The sequence below is a fragment of the Dromiciops gliroides genome, chromosome 1 (assembly GCF_019393635.1).
Source record: "Dromiciops gliroides isolate mDroGli1 chromosome 1, mDroGli1.pri, whole genome shotgun sequence".
NCBI lineage: Eukaryota > Metazoa > Chordata > Mammalia > Microbiotheria > Microbiotheriidae > Dromiciops > Dromiciops gliroides.
The window spans coordinates 670,935,192-670,956,422 of record NC_057861.1 but is presented as its reverse complement, the minus strand read 5'-3'; the positions used below and the strand labels follow the sequence as shown (position 1 = coordinate 670,956,422).

The 21,231-nt window shown below is 45.6% G+C and overlaps 1 protein-coding gene across 1 annotated transcript; it reads right to left on the bottom strand.

Annotated features, from left to right (window-relative positions):
• Positions 1 to 86: 86 nt before the first annotated feature.
• IBA57 (iron-sulfur cluster assembly factor IBA57) lies at positions 87 to 16,755 on the bottom strand. The gene is made up of 3 exons (XM_043975399.1): positions 16,632 to 16,755; positions 3,609 to 3,955; positions 87 to 1,141 (listed from the first exon to the last, which is right to left on the bottom strand). Exons 2-3 carry the CDS (start codon positions 3,775 to 3,777, stop codon positions 750 to 752), a joined length of 561 nt encoding a protein of 186 aa, XP_043831334.1. The 5' UTR covers positions 3,778 to 3,955; positions 16,632 to 16,755; the 3' UTR covers positions 87 to 749.
• Between the last annotated feature and the right edge of the window lie 4,476 nt (positions 16,756 to 21,231).

The following is a 21,231-nucleotide window of genomic DNA, read 5'->3' as shown; positions in this document are numbered from 1 at the left end:
AAATAAATCTCCCGATTGGAAAAAAAAAAAAAACAGCTTGGAGGCACAGCAAAGATATGGGGACTAGATCCTAGAACAGAGTGGTTTTTATTTGGTTTTGTTCAAAAGGAAGATATTTTCAGGAAAGTATTAACAGAAAATCCAAGTGCTAGGCAAATTCTGTTTTAACCAGCTCCCTGGCACATGGCCTGGTTATTTGGCTAAGTCCCTGGGAGGCCACAGGGTTCACCTGGGAAACAGGGAGTTCATCAGCACCAGCAGGAGGGGCATGCTGCAATAACAAAACTAAATCCCCTGGGAAGGAACTTGCATTCAGAGGAAGCATCAGCTCTGTGGCATTCCCTGAACTTCGGTTCCTTCCATTTTAGCTGAACCCCATCGCTTTGGCCTCTCTGATTATGCCTGGTTCTCCCCCTGGTGCAGTTCTTAGCTAGCAGGGCCCATAGTTACTTGCTCTTCTCTTGTCTCAGGCCTCAGCTCTCTGGCCCCCAGGCAAGCATTACCCTTTTGTCCTTACCTAGGGAATTCCAGACTAGCTGGTCTTGTCCTGAGAGGGATATGACCCTGAGTTCCATCTGTTTGAGGGCATAGGATAACTACAGTGATACCAGCTGCAGCAGCAAAGAGGCAAGCCCGTCCCCATACACTCTCCCTCCCCACCACTAAGGAGTGGAGAGGAAGACTGCACACATAGAGTGTCCACACACACGAGTTAAATAAAATTGATGGGCACTACCTGGGGGTTGGTATTACTTGTTAGCTTTAGGCCACCAGTCTGGCACAGATGGGATGATGTTCACTTGGTGACCTTTGGAGGTCTTGATGTGAAGGGGCACCTTGATTTTCTCGGACCGAAGCAAAGCGATTCCTACATCATCCTCCCCTGCCCGGTACTTCCCAGCCTGCTTCCCTGACTCGGTGAGGACAGCGGCCCCTGCAGAGAGGCTTTCTGCTGTGACGGGGGCTGAAAACCTAATAGGGAAAAGGCGTTTGCGGATGACTCCCATATGTTGGGTCCGAGCAGTCAACTCCTGTCCAATGTAGCAGCCTTTGGTGAAGCTGACCCCATTCATGAAGGTCAGGTTGGATTCCAAGGGCAGGGCCACCCCAGGTGGCAGATCTTTGATCCCTTCAGGAATTCCTATTGAGGGAGAAGAGGAGAAAGCAAAGTCACACAACAAACCCATTTCTTTCAGTGCTGGGAACAACCCACTGGTACATTCCTTTCACCTAGCTGGTTGAGAGGCTCCCAACTCCAGCATTCTTATTTTGGGGGGGGGGGAGACAATGAGGATTAAGTGACTTGCCCAGGGTCACACAGCTAGTAAGCATCAAGTGTCTGAGGCTGGATTTGAATGCAGGTCCTCCTGAATCCAGGGCTGGTACTTTATCCACTGCACCACCTAGCTGCCCCGCCAACTCCAGCATTCTTTTTTTTTTTTTAGTGAGGCAATTGGAGTTAAGTGACTTGCCCAGGGTCACACAGCTAGTTAAGTATTAAGTGTCTGAGGCCGGATTTGAACTCAGGTACTCCTGACTCCAGGGCCAGTGCTCTATCCACTGCGCCATCTAGCTGCCCCCAACTCCAGCATTCTTAATGGGCAACCCTACCACAAGGCTTACAAAGTGAGTATCAGAAACTGTTAGGAGCTCAGGCTGCTGAGGAACCAAGAAGGAATGGCAGAAGCAGCAGCTGTCTGTCCCTTGTGTCATCTCTGACGGGCACAGAAGCTTCATGGAAGCTCTGTAGTGAATATATTTAGTTTCATTACAAAGCAGCCAGAATACTGGGGTGTGTGGCAAAGAGAGGAAGAGATTGGAGGCAGGCCTGGGATCTGGGAGCCGTGCAAAAGAGGAGAGGACACAGCATGGGTGTGGGCAGCGGCCGATGGTGACAGTGAGAGTACGTGGGTGGGTGATCCACGGGACTTGCCCCAGACATCCCTCCCAGTCAGGTCCTGCAAAGCACAGGGCTTATGACCTGCCTGCCAGTGCCCAAAACAAGAGAAGGCGGGAGATCAGCTTCAGTCCAGCACAACTTTGGGGAAATTGTGGGCGGCTGATCCCGGTTTCCACCGAGGAAGGTCTGGAAGTTTGGAGACTTTGGACAGGGAGAATAAGGGCCATGCTTGGCCTTGGTCAGAAAAGAGCTTTCCATAGACATCTAGAGATGCAGGCAACAAACAGCGTGTTCTGACAGCGTTCCACCTACAGAGACGGGCTTTAAGATGCTGTGTCCAGGAAGGCACTGGGCCTGAAGCCGGGGGAAGGGGGAGGGGGCCTGGTAGGAGGGCCAATGCCCCTGGAAGGACTTGGCAGGAGGAGGGCTCCTCCTTAGTGCTAGGACTTCATAATTTCAGGGTTAGATGATTTCCGTTTCATTACAGTTTGGGTTTCTATACTAGCCTTAAGCCTTCATCACAGTATCTGTCACTATGAAGATTCTTTCTTGAAAAAAAGTCCATTGGAGGCTGCTAAGTGGCATAGTGGATAAGGCACCAGCCCTGGATTCAGGAGGACTTGAGTTCAAATTCAGCCTCAGGCACTTGACACTTACTAGCTGTGTGACCCTGGGCAAGTCACTTAACCCTCATTGCCCTGCAAAAAAATAAAAAGAAAAAAAATTAAAAAAAAAGAAAAAAGTCCATTGGCTGCTGGTCCCATCCAAGTGCCCTAGTTTTTTAAGGTCATGGAAACAGATGTAGATCTGGAAGGGGCCTGAGAAGTCATTTAGTGAGACCCCTTTCACAGATGAGAAAACAAGCCCAGAGAAGGAAGCGCCCTGCCCAAAGACCCGGATCATGAGCAAATGGTGGAGATGAGATTCAAATCCAGATGTCCTGACTCCAAGTCCCAGGTTCTTCCCACTGCGAGCTCAGGCCACCCAACTTTCCAAGGCAGCTCCTTCCCATCCTCCCATCTTTATTGATAGCAGGAGCTCCCATTTCTTTAGAGTGTGTATGTGTTTGTAATACAACTGTGTGAGGTAGAAAGTATGAAGAATATCATTCCCACTTTACAAATGACCACAATGAAGCCCACAGAGATGGGAGAGGAGAAACTGGGACTAGAATTCAGGGCTCTTGACTTCTGGGTCAGGACTCTTTCTACTATACCACATTAGCTCTCATTTATTAAAATTCTCTCCTGCCTTGCCTTCCCTTAATTACTGTTGACTGAGAAGTGAAAGAATAGCATTCGTCTTTAGCAACACCTTTACCAGGTGATGTAAAAACTGAGGAAGCCAATGTCATGGTGTCAGAGGTGGAAACACAGAACGCACAATGTCCAAGATAGGAAGGCCTTTAGGAAGACCACCATCATGAGCATCACAGTTATCATGATCATTCTTATTTAACCATCTGGGCCAGGGGGTTCCGACTTGGGGGTCCATGAACTTGCTTTATAAAATATTTTGATAATTGCATTTCAGTATAATTGGTTTCACTGGTAATTCTTTGTAATTTTCTACATTTGAAAATGTTATTCTGAGAAGGGATCCCTAGGCTTTATGGGACTCCCCAAGGTCCCTGGCTAGCATGACCCCTCAGTTCCTGTGGGCCAGGGTGCCCCTCCCCATTCCTTCCCAGCAGGGAGTTCTCATTTACCTTTTTGATACCTGTGTCTATGATAGTCCTTAGTGCTTCTAACCTGGGTGGTGGGAATCACATGTTGGGCCACATCTTCCCCACGGATGATTAGCCTCCAGCCCATGCATGCCGCTCTGGGGTCTGGGGTGAGAACCACAGGTTGGCTGCCTTTCTCCAGCAAAGGCATTGCCTGGCCATCAGCTGCTGTTTGTGGGAGGATGGCCCAGAGAGATAAGTCGGGGCATGGGCTGATGCTGACTCTCCTTCGGATCTTATAGAGTTTTAGGTGGTTCTGAAAAGGCCCAGACACTGCACTGTCGAACTCCAGGAGAAAGTTTGGCTCCTCCTCTTGGCTTTCATGGAGTCTGAGAAAAAAACAGAGCAAGGTGAGGAAAAGACTGTCTAACTTCAATTAGTTCAACAAGTGCCTATGAAGTAACTATTGTTGTGTGCAAGACATTTTATTTGGTTCTGATGATACAAAGATGAAAAAGAAAAAGCCTTCCCTTGGGATGGGGTAGGGTGTGTGTGTGTGTGTGTGTGTGTGTGTGTGTGTGTGTGTGTGTGTGTGTTAGGGACTCACCAGGTGCCTCCGACATCTGGAAAACCTGCATAAAATTGTTTGGCCCTCCCTTCGTACCAAAGAAGAAATCTGAACTGTTATGGTATTAAAAGATAAAATATGTTGAAGTTTTACAATACTTTACATATATTTTATGCATTTCTGAGTTTCTAACCTTTTTCTGTATTGTCTGTAGCTTCTACAAAACTCCCCCAAAATTCCCATTTAATTTCTTATGCTGACCCTCAATATATCGAAACAATAATGCGGAAAATTTCAGTGGGGAAGGGATAAGTGTACTACCTAGACAAAGTACTAACAGAAATCTGGGAAGGATGAGATCATTTTCAGGTGGGGCTGGGATCAGGGAAGGCTCCTGATAGAAACAAAACCTGTGTGGAGTGAAGCAGAGAGGGCTGGCTTTGCCTGGAGGTATCTATGATCTGAGAGAGACATCAGTGGTAACTGATCTATCTATCTATCATCTATCTCTCTATCTCTCTATCCATTCATCATCCACCCACCTACCCACCCATCCATCTACCTATCTAATCTCATCTATCTATCTATCTATCAACCTACCTATCCAATAGGAAAGGTGGAGTTCTCATCCCCAGACCAGTCAGTACAATCTGGGTCCTGAACAGCGTCTCTGAACAGTGTCTCCAGCAAAGGCAATGGGCTGCACTAAGCCGTCCACACCTGGTCTTTTTAACTGACCAGATGTCTAAAAGGTGAAGTCAGGAGGTCAGTCTGTGGATAGGCTTGGAGCTGAACCCATGAGTAGGTAAGGTAGGCAGCTACCAGGAGTATAACATACAAGGAAACATAGAGAGAGGCACTTTTTTTTCCTTTTCTTTTTTTTTTTTTTTTGGTGAGGCAATTGGGGTTAAGTGACTTGCCCAGGGTCACACAGCTAGTAAGTGTTAAGTGTCTGAGGCTGGATTTGAACTCAAGTCCTCCTGACTCCAGGGCCGGTGCTCTACCCACTGTGCCACCTAGCTGCCTCATCAGAGAGGCACTTTAAAAAAAATAGTTTGTTTTTTTGTTTGTTTTTTATAAATGCACCTACTTTTTATGCTAGAAAATCAGGCTCTCCATAACCCATCCAGATTGATTTTGCCATAAGAAAAGTCACATGGATTATAAAGAGTGCTCAGAGACTCTGGTGGACAATAATATACACGAAATGCACTTCTTGGATTTTGCCTGAGTTATCCAAAGGCCTCTGCGAGGGGGAAAGATGAGGAATACAGTGTGTAGCCTGGGTCAGGGTTATGGTCTGAGGCCAGGTAAGAATATCTCATCTCTAACTCACTGAACAAACTCAGCTCTCTTTTTCTGGGGTAAATGGTGGCAGTGACAGGCAGCTGTCCACAGCTGAAACTCATGCAGAGGATGGGAAGAGATGGAGGCAAGAGGAGGCTGGCCACAAACACCAGGGCTCAAGATGACATAGCATGGATGCCACAATGAGCACGTCAGACTGGGAAACAGCCTTCTTATGTGAGCCCAAACCTGACTTTTTGGTTGTACATCTGGCTCTTTTTGGATTCTTGCTTGACCTTAAATAACTTGTTTCACCCTTTGATTCCCGGAACTTCTAGAAGTTGGCAATGCCTCTAGCCTGTGATTCCTACCTACTCATTATCTTGTAAAAACTGACTACATTACACCAAACAACCCACTTCTTTCTTCCAGCCTCTTTCCCACCCCCTCCCTGCTACCTACTGGTCTAGAGACAGCCCCAATTAGACCAGGCTGTCCAGAAAGCACTGCAGCCTGTTCCAGAGTGAATGAGCTAGGCCGCAGGGAAGAACTAGCTGTACACCCCACTTCATGGCTCCCAGACCTAACCAACCAGGCAGGCATTTATAAGAACCCAGTGTTTTCTGATCTCTATGCTGAGCAACAGGAAAGATACAAAGTTGAGATAAGGTAGCAATCTCTATCCCCAAGAAGTCTGCAGACTAATATTCTTGCCAGTGGGGAGAGAAGGCCAACACACAGAAGCACTCATCATGTTATACTATGTTGCATAATCTGGTTACATGGAGTCTGAGGGAGGGAAGTCCTCCTAGCAGGTGCAGGTTTGAGCAGACACAGAAAGGGAGGGAGAGCATTTTAAGACACAAAGAATAGCAAAAGCAAAGAAAGGATCAAAGGTGGGAGAGGGCAGGGTGTGTTTGGGGGCAGCATTGCCAAGTTTTGCTAGAGTATGGCATGCATGGAGAGGATTTAGTGGAAAAAAGGGATGGAAAAACAGGGTGGGGCCTGTTTGTGGAGGGTCTTGGATGCCAAACAAAAGAGTTTGGATTTTCTTAGAATTCCAGTAGGCCTTTTTGCACAATAAAGTCAAGAACATGATTGGTTAGAAGCCTTGTTCTGGGTAATTTGAGACACTTTATAAGCAATAAAGATATAATACTTTTTGTTTTATTAAAAATTTCCTCAACACTTAGAAATCAGTCTCCTGTAAGCCAAAATGTGATCATTTTTAGTTAATAAAAATCTTAATTAATTAATTTTAATGGACATCAAAAGGGGAAAAAAACCTTTTTCTTTAAAAAAAAAATCTCAATCAACAGAACAATCACAGTAACCTTACTCTCATCAGAATTGGCCCAAAGAGGAAATAGCATTCATGCTTATATAGAAATCTATCTTAACATACAGGAAAGTAGAAGGGAAAGGAGATAAGAGTAGTGGGGTGGGAAGGAAGACTGATAGATTGGGGGAGGTAAAAGAAGCAAAACACTTTTGAGAATGGACAGGGTGAAAGGAGAAAGAGGGAGTAGGATAAATGGGGAAAATAGGATGGAGGGATATACACTGTTAAGAGTCACAACTGTGAAAGAAATTTTACACCAAGTTTCTCTGATAAAGACCTCATTTCTCAATTATACAGAGAACTGTGTCAATTGATAAATGGTACAAGGATATGAACAAGCAGTTTTCAGATTAAGTAATCAAAGTTACCTATAACCATATTAAAATGCTCTAAATCACTACTGATTAGAAAAAACGCAAATTAAAACAACTCTGAACTACCACCCCATACCTATCAGATTGGCTAATATGACACAAAAGGAAAATCACACTAATTCACTGTTGGTGAAGTTGTATACTGATTCAACCATTCTTTAGAACAATTTGGAACTATGCCCAAAGGGTTATAAAACCATGCATACCCTTTGATCAAGCAATACTTGGTCTATATCCCAAAGAGATTTTTTTTGAAAAGGAAAAGAACACACACACACACACACACACACACACACACACACAGAAAGACACAAACACGTGTATGTGTGTGTGATTATAGTAGGTCTTTTATTGGTGACAAAGAATTGGAAATTGAGGGGTTATCCATTAATTGGAGACAGGCTGAACAAGTTGTTGTATATGATTGTGATGAGAGAGACTTATATGAACTGATGCCGAGTGAAATGAGCAGAACCAGGAGAACATTGTACACAGTAACAGCAATATTGTACAATGATCAACTGTGAATGACTTAGCCCCTGGGTGTCTGTGCTGACCTCATTCTCCTGAGCTTAGACACCTCTGGATCTCTGATGTTCAGAGGGCTAAGTCTTCAGGACCCTCTAATAGGTTTCAAGACAGAAAGTGAGGGTCCCTGGAACCACTGGAATCTCCCTTTAGTTTCTACTGCTCCTAGCTTCCAAGGCTTCACCCTGGGACTTTCTGATCATCTTAAGACTCTCCCATGGGGTTTTGAGGGGAGCTCTTTACTTTTTCCGCCTTTGAACACTGAACTCTCATGGACTAAATGCATCCTTGGCCCTTTGTGCTGTCACTAAGTTACTTTCTGTAGCAAAGATCTTCACGGGCATCCTCTTCTTTCCCATTGGGTTGTGGAGGTGAGCCTGGGCTCTTAGAGCCAGGGGGCTGCAAGGTCTGGCAAGTCCTACCACTCTGAAACAGCTTTCAGGACAGGCCTGGCAATGAACTGCGTCTCCTCATCCAAGAACTGGTGTGGCTCCATGTGCAGGAGGCATTGCTAGAGCACCATCCACCAGGGATGAATTTTTGGACCATGGCAACTCCTGACAAACAACCTACTCATAATGTACAGGGCTCCAGGGCCTATGCCAGAGGAGAGAGAACCCACTGGTTCTCAATCTGGGATTCTTTAAGTGGGAGAACTGAGTCATGTGACATTGGACAAGCCCTCTAAACTTTTCCAGGCCTCAGTTTCTTTATCTGTAACCAGGGACGATAAAACCCACACTATTTACCGCACGGTGCTGTTTGGAAATAATGTATATAAAATAGTTTATAGATTGTAAGAGGTTATATAAATGCTGGTTATTACTACTTTGCCTCAGTTTCCTCATTTGTAAAAGGAAAATAATAATCCCCATACTACCTCCTTTATAGGGGTTTACAGTTTATAATATGCATTTTAGCTTTCTCTCTACTGCATTTTTTTTTAGTGAGGCAATTGGGGTTAAGTGACTTGCCCAGGGTCACACAGCTAGTAAGTGTTAAGTGTCTGAGTCCAGATTTGAACTCAGGTACTCCTAACTCCAGCGCCGGTGCTCTATCCACTGTGCCACCTAGCTGCCCCTCTCTACTGTATTTCTGACAAATTCAAATTCAAAAAGGATTTCCTCCCATCAGGTAGAACTGGTTGAGTTATGAAATTGAGATAGCTAGGTAGTGCAGAGGATAGAGCACTGGTCAGGAAGACCTGAATTCAAACCCAACCTTAGACACTTCTTAGCTGTGTGACCATGGGCAAATCACTTAAACTCTGCATGCTTCAGTTTCCTCACCTGTAAAATGGGGATAATAATATTTCCAACTTCTTAGGATAATTGTGAGGACCAAATGAGATCATATTTGTAAAACACTTTGCAGATGTTAAAGTTAGAACTACATAAAAAGGCTAGCTATTATAATAGTCACCGTTATTATTATTGTGGCTCAGACTGGTAAGCAGTTACTCTGTTCCATGCCAAAATTCCCAGTGAGCACTCCCTTCTCAGACTGCTGCCCCAGGCCACTGATAATTTCAGGGGAGGAAGCATAATGTGGTAGTGAATCCACTGGACTTGCTGTCAGAAGGACAGGGTTCCAGTCCACGTTCTGACCCTTATAAGTAGTATGGCCTTAGACTACAGCTCCAAATGGATGACAGTAAAACACAAGGCCAAAGGGTCCAAAGCAGTAGGTCTGACAAGCAGGACTGAGGCCAGATTCCAGATCTGCCACTGGGTGGCACTGGTGCCCCAGAATGCCTGAAAAACCTGGTACTTGGGTGCAACCCAGACTATGGGCACACAGAAGGGGCTGTCAGCAGCTCTCTGGTTTTGAAAAAGAAGCCACTCCATGACACTCCCCCAGCCTTGGCTTAAAGGCCTCTGGGATGGGGAAAGTCACAGTCTGCCCCTTCTACTCTGGGCCACCACTAATGGTCAAAAGTCCTTGTTTACAGTAAGACTACACAATTGGGGCAGCTAGATGGCACAGTGGATAAAGCACCAGCCCTGGAGTCAGGAGGACCTGGGTTCAAATCCAGCCTCAGACACTTGACACTTACTAGCAGTGTGACCCTGGGCAAGTCACTTAACCCCAATTGCCTCACACACACAAAAAAAGACTACACAATTGCATCTCTGGCACCCTGGACCAAGCAGACGGAGTCTGATGTCCTTTACCATGTGATAGTCCTTTGAATATCTGAAGGAAACTATCCCTCCTGCCACCCCCATCCCTCTACCAAGTCTTCTCTTCTCCAGGCTAAAATGGCCAATTCCTTTACCCCAGCTCCTCTGTCATAATCTTGAGGCCTTCACTATCCTGGGTGTACTCCTCTACATACTCCATAGCTTATTAATGACCTTCCTAAAACCCAGAAATAAGCCCAATAACTGGCTGTGAGTGACCCTTGAAAAGTTTCTTCTCTCTGGGCCTCAGTTTTGTCCATGTGTAACATGAGAATATCAGACCAGATAACATATAAAGTCCTGACGTTCTGCGACTCTAGATTACACCCCCCACCTCTAAGATACCCTCCAGTCTAGACAAGTTAACCAACCTCTGCCAAAATTCTTGCCTCAAAGGCTTTCACACCTTCTCTGTCCATAGACTCCCAGCCACTGTACAAAGCCTACCTCAACCTTCATCTCCAAAAGGAAGCTCCCTCTTTGATCAGCTTGGCCTAACACACATCTATATAGCACTTTAAGATTTATCAAATTATTTTCCTTACAACAAGCCTATGGATCACATGGTATGTAAACTCTATGTTACAGAGGAGTAAACTGAGGCTCAGGGTAACCCAGGGTCACATAGCTAGCCAGTGACTCTAAGTGACATAATCATAAAAGCCCAGAGTTGGAAGGGACCTCAGAGGACCCCAAAGATGATCTAATTCCAATATAATACCTAAACCACTCCCCTCTGCAATACACCAAGCTGGCTATCCAGCCTTTTCTTAAAGGTCTTGAGTAACAACAGCAAACCACTAGCTCCCAAGGCAATCCATCCCACTTCTATATAGCTCTCAGTCAAGCAGCATTTCCTTACATCAAGCTGAAATCTGCCTCTGCAAAATTCCACCCATTGCTCCTCCCATTTTTCCCCATCTGGGGCTGAGAAGAGCAAGTCTGGTCCTTCTTGATGTGACAATCCTTCAGAAAATTTGCCTTTTTTTTTTCTTTTTTTGGTGAGGCAATGAGGGTTAGGTGACTTGCCTAGGGTCACACAGCTAGTAAGTGTCATGTGTCTGAGGCCGGATTTGAACTCAGGTCCTCCTGAATCCAGGGCCGGTGCTTTATCCACTGTGCCACCTAGCTGCTCCCTACAAAATGCCCACCAAATAGACTAAACTGCTGATCCTGGCGTTCGAGGCTCCCCACAATGCGGTTCTAATATACCTTTCTGGCAAATTTCAAACTGCTCTCTTTCACACGCCTTCCATTCCAATTCACTTTCTGTCTGTTCTCATCCATCCTAGCTTCTCCTATCTCCTTACCTGCAAAAGCCCTCCCCGGGCCCCTAATACTTCTGCTGAAATCACCTCTTCCTTTAAGGCCCAAATGTTTTCTTCTCCCTCCATCGCTCCCTTCCTTCATCACTATCCCTACCCCTCAACTTGCCTTCGCTTGTAACAAACAAGTACTACCATCAAAAAAAAAAATGAATTCTCACACTGATCACTGCTGAAAATGCCCCCTTTTCCATGGAGCTTTTCTCCCTCCCCCTCCCTTAAAAAGAAAGTGCTTCTCCCACCTCTGTCTGTGCAATTCTTACTTATTCTAAATGGCCAGCTCCAACCCTTTCTCTTCTGCTGAAGCCTCATCCTTGACAAGCCCAGCCTTCCAAGGATCCCTCTCTTCTCTGAATCACTACAGCACTCTAAGTCTGGGCCTGGGGACATAGAAGGAGAAGACTGATCACTTTCTTTCAGTACTTGAAGGACCAGCCCACAGTTAGAGAGATTAGATGGTTCTGCTTGGCCACGGAGACCAGAACAAAGAAGACCAGGTGAAAGTTAAAGATAACGGCTTGACGGGAAGAAAACTTCCTGACCATTGTAGCTGCTTCTCCTTGGCACTTTTCTCACTCTCCTTTAGAGCATAATTATTTGTGCAGTCTGTTGCTCTTTCCCTCCATGAATTATAAGCTCCCTAAGAGCAAGGTCTGTGTTCTACCCATCACTATCATGCCAGGACCCCCATGCTTGGTGCAGCACAACATAGGGGCTCAATAATCACCCCTGGAGAACATTTGCATGGGAGATGCCAAGGAAAATCGGCAGAACCAAGAGACCCACTTATATGATAACCGTCATAACAGAAAGGGAAACCTCTGTGCAAGACTAAGAACTCAGACTGGTGCGACATTCACTCACAGTTCCAGAAAACTGATAAGGAAGCCTGCTTCTCACCTTGGGGCACAGAGCTGATGAGCAGAGGGGCGGGTGGAGGCATTTCCAGATGTGGCCAACCATTTGGTTTTGCTCATTTCTAGGGTACTTGTTTGTTACAAGGGAAGGCAGGCTAGTGGGTAGTGAGTGGCAGCAATGCCCAAGGAAGAAGGAAAAAGCAACTTAAAACATTAAAAAAAATACAGAGGAGAAGAAAAGGAAGTTGGGAAGGGGATACTTACAAGCAGAGCAGTTTGGTTACTACCTGGATAGATTTAATATGCATTTTTTTTTGCAGGGCAATGAGGGTTAAGTGACTTGTCCAGGGTCACACAGCTGGTTAAGTGTCAAGTGTCTGAGGTGGATTTGAACTTAGGTCCTCCTGAATCCAAGGCCAGTGCTTTATCCACTGAGCCACCTAGCTGCCCCCTAATATGCATTTTTAAAGGACAGACTATATGTGTGACATACACATCTTTTTTGTCTTCATGCATTGAGATGTTTGTATGTATCAGGTTTACAATATAAAAGAAAATGTAAAAGAAGAAAATCCCTTAAATGAAAGGGCAATAGCAATAAAATGCACAACATACACAATTAAAAAGGTCAACATTTTTTTTCCAGTGGGAGTGGAAAAAAAAGACCTTTGATTGGTGTTTGAAAAAGTATGGAGCAGGGGCTGGCCTCCAACCACCAGGCCCTGATAATAAACAGTCTTTATGATGGTCAAAGACAAACCCAATCCTCCAACCTACATTCAAGACCCCCTCTTCCCTGTTAACTCCAGCCCATCCTGGGCCTTTCCTTTTTCCAGCCACTCACAGCGCTCCCTCTGGTATTGGCTCTACACTAGGTTAATAATGACGACAGAGCTCATTTCTATAGCCCTTTGAGTTAGCTTTAGAAGGTGCTTTCCTTATAAAAGGAGGTCTGGTCGTGTGAGCAAGATCAGTTCCATATAACAGGTCTAGAGGTGAAGGGACCTGCCCCAGGTCCCACAGCTACACAGGGTGTAAGAGCCACAAGGTGAATCCAAGTCTTCTGACTACATTCAGTGCTCTTTCCACTTCACCAAATCAGCCCACAACTGGACTGTCTGTCAGTGCCTCACGACCAGTGCTGAGTCATCTCCTCTTCTATCCCCCCCAGTACAGGTCTGAGCATACAGGAGGGGGCTCAATATAAAACTGCTCAAACTGAATCTGATTGGACAAGAAGGCACTTCGAAGGACGATGCCCATTTAAGCAAACAGAGCCAGGGCCAAGCCTGGGCCCCAGCTGTGCTGGACTGATAAACAGCTAAGGAGGAGCTGCCCCACACACCTCAGATAAATGCATATGTGGTGTTTTCCCGGAAAGAACATACACAGGCATGCATATGTTGCTAGCCCAGTGCCTGGGACAAAGCAGGCCCTTAGTAAGTGCTTGATTGCTAAACCCCTGAACTTTGCCCATCTCAACATCCATGGCCCTTCCCCAGACCCCTAAAGCACTCACATGGAGGGCTGGGGGATACAACCTTAGGGATGATACCAACAACTTCGGGGTGGGGGGGGCAGAGATAGAGGATGATAAAATGCACGTACAAACTAATGAACTGGGTGATCTTGGGAAACACTCAGGGCCTATAAAATGGTAGTGGTGGTAGGGGAGGGTTGACAGGATAATTACTCCAAGGTCCAACCCCAAATCCTGAGACCCCAGGGCATCTAGATGGTGAACTGGATAGAACAGTGGGCTTGGAATGAGGAAGACTCATCTTTCTGAGTTCAAATCAGCTCTCAGGCACTTACTAGCTGTGTGACCCTGGGCAAGTCACTTAACCCTGTTTGCCTCCGTTTCCTCATTTGTAAAATGAGCTGGAGAAGGAAATGGCGAATTATTCCAGTGTCTCTGCCAAGGAAACCCCGAATGAACTGAACAAGAGGAGGGAGCATGAGAGGCGCAAAGGAGAGATCCTAATAAGCAGTCCTAGGCAGACTGCACAGAGATCACTTTCTGCTGAGGAGATCAGGGAACCCTTCATAGAAGAAAAGGAAAGGAAAACAGGGTATCAGACACACAGGGTGACTTAGCCGACTATGGAGAGGAGAGTCCAAGGGGAGACTGAAAAAGGGTGAGTTCAGCTTAAAATGTGGCGGCACATAGCAGAGCACTCAGTACACATTTGCTGAAAGACTGACCTGTCTGAAATCTACCACAGCCCCTCAAAAAGCTGCACAAAGTGCATCCTTCCTATTAGTCCCCTCATCAGCACAGACCCAGCCCCCACTCCCCAGCATCTTCCCACCTGCTGCCACTTCAGCCTTCACCACTGGCCCCCAGAGAGCAGGCTCCTTTCTGTTTTCTCACCTGGACTGCCATCAATCCCTCACACCTTGAATGACCTCTTCCATTCTTCCCATGCTGTACAATACCATCCTCTCTTGTTTCTGGGCCCTGCTCATGACTCACTTCCTTCTGGCCACCTTTCTTTTTCTTTTGAAAGGCAATGAGAGTTAAGTGACTTGCCCAGGGTCACACAGCTAGTAAGTGTCAAGTGTCTGATGCCGGATTTGAACTCAGGTACTCCTGAATCCAGGGCTGGTGCTTTATCAACTGCATCTGGCCAGCCTTCTACACTTTCAGCCACAATCACCAAGTCTGAGCTGGGAGAACCTCAAAGGACAATGAGTTGACCCATGGCTAACAGAGGCCTGGGTCCACACTAGGCACTAATGCTGCTGCTTGACTAATTGCTAAGAAATCTGAGGGCAAGCCCTACTATGTCAGTGTTTCATTAAGTCCTATGGGGAGCAGGCTTGCTATGTGCTGGAGCCAGATCCTGGGACTCAAGATTAAATGTCCAGTGTGAGTATTTATACGTTAGAAATCAGCAAACAATACAAATAAGAACTTGATTTATCACTTTTTTGAATGTCTAGACTTAAGATAGTGATGTAGAAAATATCAATAATATAGGTTAAACTTAAAATTGTGTTGTGGGCATTTGGTGATGGGAGGTTTGGAGGGGGGGAGAGACAGCCATTTGTTAAACCATTTACCGGCACACCCCAGGGTAGAGCCAAAGTTAACCTGGGATGACTTGGCAACTTGGGGCAATGGAAACAGCTGCACTTGGAGTCAGAAAACCTGGGTCCAAAGTCTGGCTCTCCAGTTCTAGTCATGTTATCTGGGATCTCTTGCCCTCTCTAGGTCTCTTCTAGGGGGCACAATGGAGAACAAGTTGAGCCTAAAGTCAGGCAGACCTGAGTTCAAATCCATCTTCAAAGGGCAGCTAGGTGGTGAAGTGAATAAAACACGGACCCTAGATTCAGGGGGACCTGAGTTCAAATCCGGCCTCAGACACTTGACACTAGCTGTGACTCTGGGCGAGTCACTTAACCCTCATTGCCCCGCAATAAATAAATAAATAGAAATCCATCCTCAGACATTAATTAGCTATGTGACACTGGGCGAGTTATTCGGCCTCAGGGTCCTCATCTGTAAAATGGAGATAATAATAGCACCTTCCCTATTCAGTTCTTGTGAGGATGAAATATTCGTAAAGGCCTCAGAACAGTGTCTGGCACACAGTACATCCTTCAGAAATGCTTATTCCCTTTGTAAAATGATGAATGTTAATGATCTCTAAGACACAATGACTACGACTTACACACATCATAAGAATGTGATTAGAATGTAATGAGATATAACACAGCGACTTTAAAAGGATATTAATGAAAGAACCAGCCCTGGATTCAGGAGGACCTGAGTTCAAATCCAGCCTCAGACACTTGACACTTACTAACTGTATGACCCTGGGCAAGTCACTTAACCCCCATTGCCCTGCAAAAAAAAAAAAAAAGAGGCTATTAATAAGATCACTGCTATATTATTATTATCTGGGGGGGGGGGGTCGAGTGGCAATGAGGGTTAAGTGACTTGCCCTGGGTCACACAGCTAGTAAGTGTCAAGTGTCTGAGGCTGGATTTGAACTCAGGTCCTCCTGAATCCAGGGCCAGTGCTTTATCCACCTAGTTGCCCCCACTGCTATATTATTTTAACAATTATTAATCTTGGGTAAGCCATTTCACCTAACACTCAGTTTCTTGATCTGACCAAAGGGGGTAAGAATACTTTAACTACCTCACAGGATTGTTGTGAAGTTCTAATGTGAATATATATGTATATAATACAGATACACATATACATATGTACACATATTTAATGTGTGTATATATATCTCAATGTGATAATATGTCAACTAACATTAGAATGATTTTTACAATTTGGCAGGCAGCATCATGGAGTCTTCCACTCAGGATACCTAGGTTTGACACTAGTCACGTTTGGCCCCAAGTCATTTCCACTCTCTAAGCCTCAGCTTTCTCATCTGTAAAATGGGGATAAAAGCACCTACCTCACAGAGTTGTTGTGAGGTTCAGATAACAATTGTAAAGCGCCTAGCACAGTGTCTGGCACATAGTAAGCTCCATACAAATGTTAGCTATTACTACTACTACTACTACTACTACTACATATTATGCTTATTATAAGGGATATAGACCCGTCATTTCATTGATATGAGGAAACTCACTTTATCAATGCAGGTGGACACCTCTTCTGAAATAGTCTTGAAGGGTTGTCTAGGGCTAGAGTTGTGAAGTTAAGTGACCTATCCAGGGTCACACTGCAAGGATGTGCTAAAGGGAGTACTTGAACTCTTGGCTTTGGTCTCTATGACCACCTCTCTAGCCACTAAGTTACGCTCTCTCTCGATAAGGATACCGGCACTCCTTATTTCGCAGGTTTGTTATAATGTCAAATGAAATGTGTGTGACGCACTCAAGAAGCAGTAAATGTTAGCTATTATTATACTGATATTAATAAAGTCACTGACAATCCTTCTCTTCCTCCGTTCCCCCCCACCCATCCACTCACGTGGAACGGCTAGATACACTAATTTCCCCCCTCTCCCGGTTTTAGGAGTGGTCTCACCCATCCTCCTACCCGCCAACCCCATCGCACCTATAAAGAATGACGTCATAGAGCGTCCGGCCCTGGACGTTGAGGAAGTGAGCGTAGTGCGCGCGCGCCGGGGCCGCCTCGGGCGACGATGCCCCGCCCCCAGGACCCAGTCGAGGCAGTTCATTGGTCAGCAGCCCTAGAAGGAACGGTTCTGCATCTGGCCCGTGCACGCGCAGCGCGTCGCGATCGCGCAGCGGGAAGTAAAACCAACTGCCGCTGCCTTTTCCGTCGCTGCGGCCGCCCAGGCTCAGGCGGCGCCTCAGTCCCTTGCCAAACGGCAGCCCCAACACGGAATTGCAGAGGCCTGGACCCGCCCAGCGGAGCAGTGCCGCCGCAGCCATCTTGAAAAGTAACGCCGTGCCCTTTACGAGGGGAGGAGAAGGCCACAGCACCTCTCCCCCCTCACCCCCCCACCGTCTTGACACGCCCACCCGGGGAGGGTGCCCAATGAGGGGCGTGGGGGCGGTGTCGTTACGGCCGTCAATCAATCTTCCAGCCAATCGTGTAAGCCACGTCCGCCGACTAAACTCCGGCGAGTTTCGGCTTATACCGGGACCGAAGGTGGCTACGTTCTTGCCCTTGGGCAGCTTATAGTTGACGCCGATGGGCAACGAGGCGTCACCAACTGCCTGTCTATCCCAGGAACCTCCTCCCCACAACCTCGGCCTAGCAGGACTTTGCCCACAAAGTCCCTTCCTTCCTCCTCCCATCTCCTTAGCCCCCGTCACCCCTGATGATTTTCACCCTAAGGGAGTGAGAAGAAAACCTCACTTAGAGACGGAGGGTCTGCGGATTTGGATCCTAGGTGGCCGAGAAGAAGTTTGATTTCCCCTTCCTCGGGCCTCAGTTTCCAGTCCTTGACAATCCCTCCCACCCCCGCATTTTTGCAGTCTTAAAGACTAGCTTTTATTAAGTGCGAGGGAGAAGATAACCTGCTAGATACTGGAGATGGAGAGAAAAATGTGAACAGCGGTGCCTGTCCTCAGGGAGCTTATGTGGGGGGTCGTGGGGGTGGAATTTACCCTCATATAGATGATTTTTGAGGAGGGGGAGAGGTATAACCGGGAAGATAAGGAGGCCTTCTGGAGGAGGCAGTGCTTGAGCCGATCCTTGAATGAAGATAGACTTGGAAAAGGGGAGTGTGATCCAGGCCTCGGATTCGGCCTATGCAAAGGCTTAGGGGAAGGAGATGGCCGATAGGCCAATTAGACCGCAACCTAGTAGTCAAAGAGAGCAACCTGGAGAGTCAGGCCAGAGCCCTCCTGTCTTTACAGCCGGTTTGTTGTTGTTGTTGTTGGGGGGGGAGGGGCCGGGGCCGAGAGGAGTAGGCAATTGGGGTTAAGTGACTTGCCCAGGGTCACACAGCTAGTAAGTGTCAAGTGTCTGAGGTCAGATTTGAACTCAGGTCCTCCTGAATCCAGGGCTGGTGCTCTATCCACCGTGCCACCTAGCTGCCCCTACAGCCGGTTTTCTTTCAGGGTCAAGCTGAAGAGCTTCCTTTTCTTTTTTTAATCTTGTTGAGGCACTTTTGAGGTTTTAAATTCTATATTGGTAACATTACTGTTAAATTGCCACGCCCAGGTATTTATAAAGCATATTCTTGTAGTGTGCAAATGAATGAGATTTGAAAAGTCTTATGATTTCCTGCCACAGTGGGGGGAAAAGATTGTTGTGTAGGAGAGGCCAAGAATTGCATACCTAGAGGAGAGAACTTCTGCTCCTTTAACATCTTTCCTTGTCCCCGGGGAAGTCTGGCCTGAATATCATTCCATAGAAAACAAATAGTGTGAGCTCTCAATGATAGATGTGTGGCCTGACATTTCCCAGAGTATGAATCAACTTTAATGGTTCCAGAGATGTTAAAGAAACAGGAACTGCCCTAGGTAAGCAATTCCTGTCCAATCATACACATGAAAGACCAGACCTTGCCTCTACAGATGACTATAATTAGACCATTGAGTATATGTGGTTCAATAAATTTACAGGGCAAGAATTAGCAAATTTCATCAATTCCTTTCACTCAGGATACAGGTCAATAGAGAAGGAGCAAATATCTGCTTCCATTCTGAATTCAGTTCTATGACCTCTTTTCATGGTTTTGGATTTCCCAAAATATAAAAGCAAATAATCACAAGCCTAACATTTGAATCCACTCCCTTATTTGCCTCCTGGGTTATAAAAAATCTCTCTCTCTCTCTCTCTCTCTCTCTCTCTCTCTCTCTCTCTCTCTCTCTCTCTCTCTCTCTCTCTCTCTCTGTGTGTGTGTGTGTGTGTGTGTGTGTGAGAGAGAGAGAGAGAGAGAGAAATCTTTCGTGACACTTTGTCTTGATCCTTTGATCACCATCAAAATGGACCTCGTGTTATACTCTTCTAGTTATGTGTCCATCTCCCACACTCTCCCTGAGTAAATTCTTTGAGGGCAGAAACTAGTAATTTTTAAAAAAAGTTTAATATTTGTATCTTCATCCCAAGCACAGGCCCTTGTAAGCCATCAATAAGTAGTTTGAAATTTAATTGAACTTCCAGCCCTTTTTAAGCAACACAGGTTGTTTTGATTTCCTTATTTATTGAGCATCTAGGTCCCCTAGTCGATAAGAATGCAGGATATAGGGTAAAGAAGATCAGAGTTTGAATTCTGCATCAAATACTAGCTGAGTGACCCTGGGAGTTATTTAACTTTGTTGTTGCTTCAGTTTCCTTTTTTGTTCATCAGAGTTTCCTCATCTATAAAATAGAAATAACAGCACCCACCTCACAGGGTTATAAGGATCAACTGATTTGTTTGGCAAACCTAAAAGTTCTATATAAATGCTAGCTTTCGCCATTATTATCCTCATCTATTGAGTTAGTCTTCTACCCCCAACCAATAAAACCTGCTTCCTTATCCTGCTTGAAGCTAATGAATTCTTTTGGGCATCAGACCTATGACTTGAGTACTCAGAGGCAGTCATCCTAGGCGAGCTGCTCTGGTTTCAGAACCCACAAGCCCTCTCCTTTGTTCTCATTTGCTTATTTGCTGCTGACTTCCTGCTACTCAACTGATTTTTATGTCCTGGAAATTATTTCTACCTGTAACTGCCAGGACCAACATTCTTTTCTCATCCCCTAGTTCCCTGGGGGGTTCTCCTGAGAGACCAGGACTTTCGGGTGAATATACTTTGATTTGAATTTCAGTCATGCAGTTTTCTAGGTCAGACGTCTTTGGGGCAACTAGGTGGCAGAGTGGATAGAGCACCAGCCCTGGATTCAGGAGGACCTGAGTTCAAATCTGGCCTCAGACACTTGATACTTACTAGCTGTGTGACATTGGGCAAGTCACTTAACCCCAATTGCCTCACCAAAAAAACAACATCTCCTATGAGGGGGATCTAGAATCCCCTGGTGAGCCAAGGCCTGATCCCTAGGAGCCTATGACCAACTAACTCACAGGAATGTGGGAAAACAGGTCATATGCCACCCTCCTAATAATAACCATGTTTGGGATGTGCCTCCAATACAACCAAACGCAATCTTATGCCCCAACATTCCCCTATTCCACCTCCTCCCTTTCCCTATGCAAGTTCCTAGTCTCCCCTCTTCTGAGCTATTATTCCCTTAGGATAGTTATATCTTAATCACTACTGGTCTCCCATGTCAACAGCTTCAAAGATGCCATTTGGAAAATTCCATCCCCTAATCCCTGTGGATAAATATTTAAACGTCCTTTTTAGTAAAACCGAAAACATTAAGAATATTTTCCCCTAACACACTTTCTATACTTCTTCCCTTAGGAAAGTGAGTAGAATAAAAGCTAAAGCATTTCTTAGAGAAAGTGATTCTTGAGATCATTAACTTCCTCACCCCTAAATGACTGGAATCTATGTTGATGGAAGGGAGGAGGCTTTCAGGAGGGTTGGAAGTTCAATTTAATTTAAGCCAACTAAAAAACTACTTATTTATGGTTTACAAAGATCTGTGCTTGGACTGAGGATACAAAGATTAAATATTTTTAAAAAATACTTGTCTCTGCCCTCAAACTATTTACTGGGCATGGGGATGGGAGTGAGATATATATACCTAATATAGCTAATATAATTACAAGGAGGCCCATTTTGATAGGGATGAAAGGATTATTCAAGACAAAGTGTCCTAGGAGAATTTGAGAGGCTATGGGAAGGTTATAAGATTAG

What these genes read in the sequence shown, in the direction of transcription:
- IBA57 (XM_043975399.1), bottom strand. Translation starts at nt 3,777, where the DNA reads ATGCCTTTGCTGGAGAAAGGCAGCCAACCTGTGGTTCTCACCCCAGAC. An exon ending in TAGACACAGGTATCAAAAAG is followed by an intron (nt 1,142 to 3,608) that starts GTAAATGAGAAC and finishes CTCCCTCAATAG; the next exon opens with GAATTCCTGAAGGGATCAAA.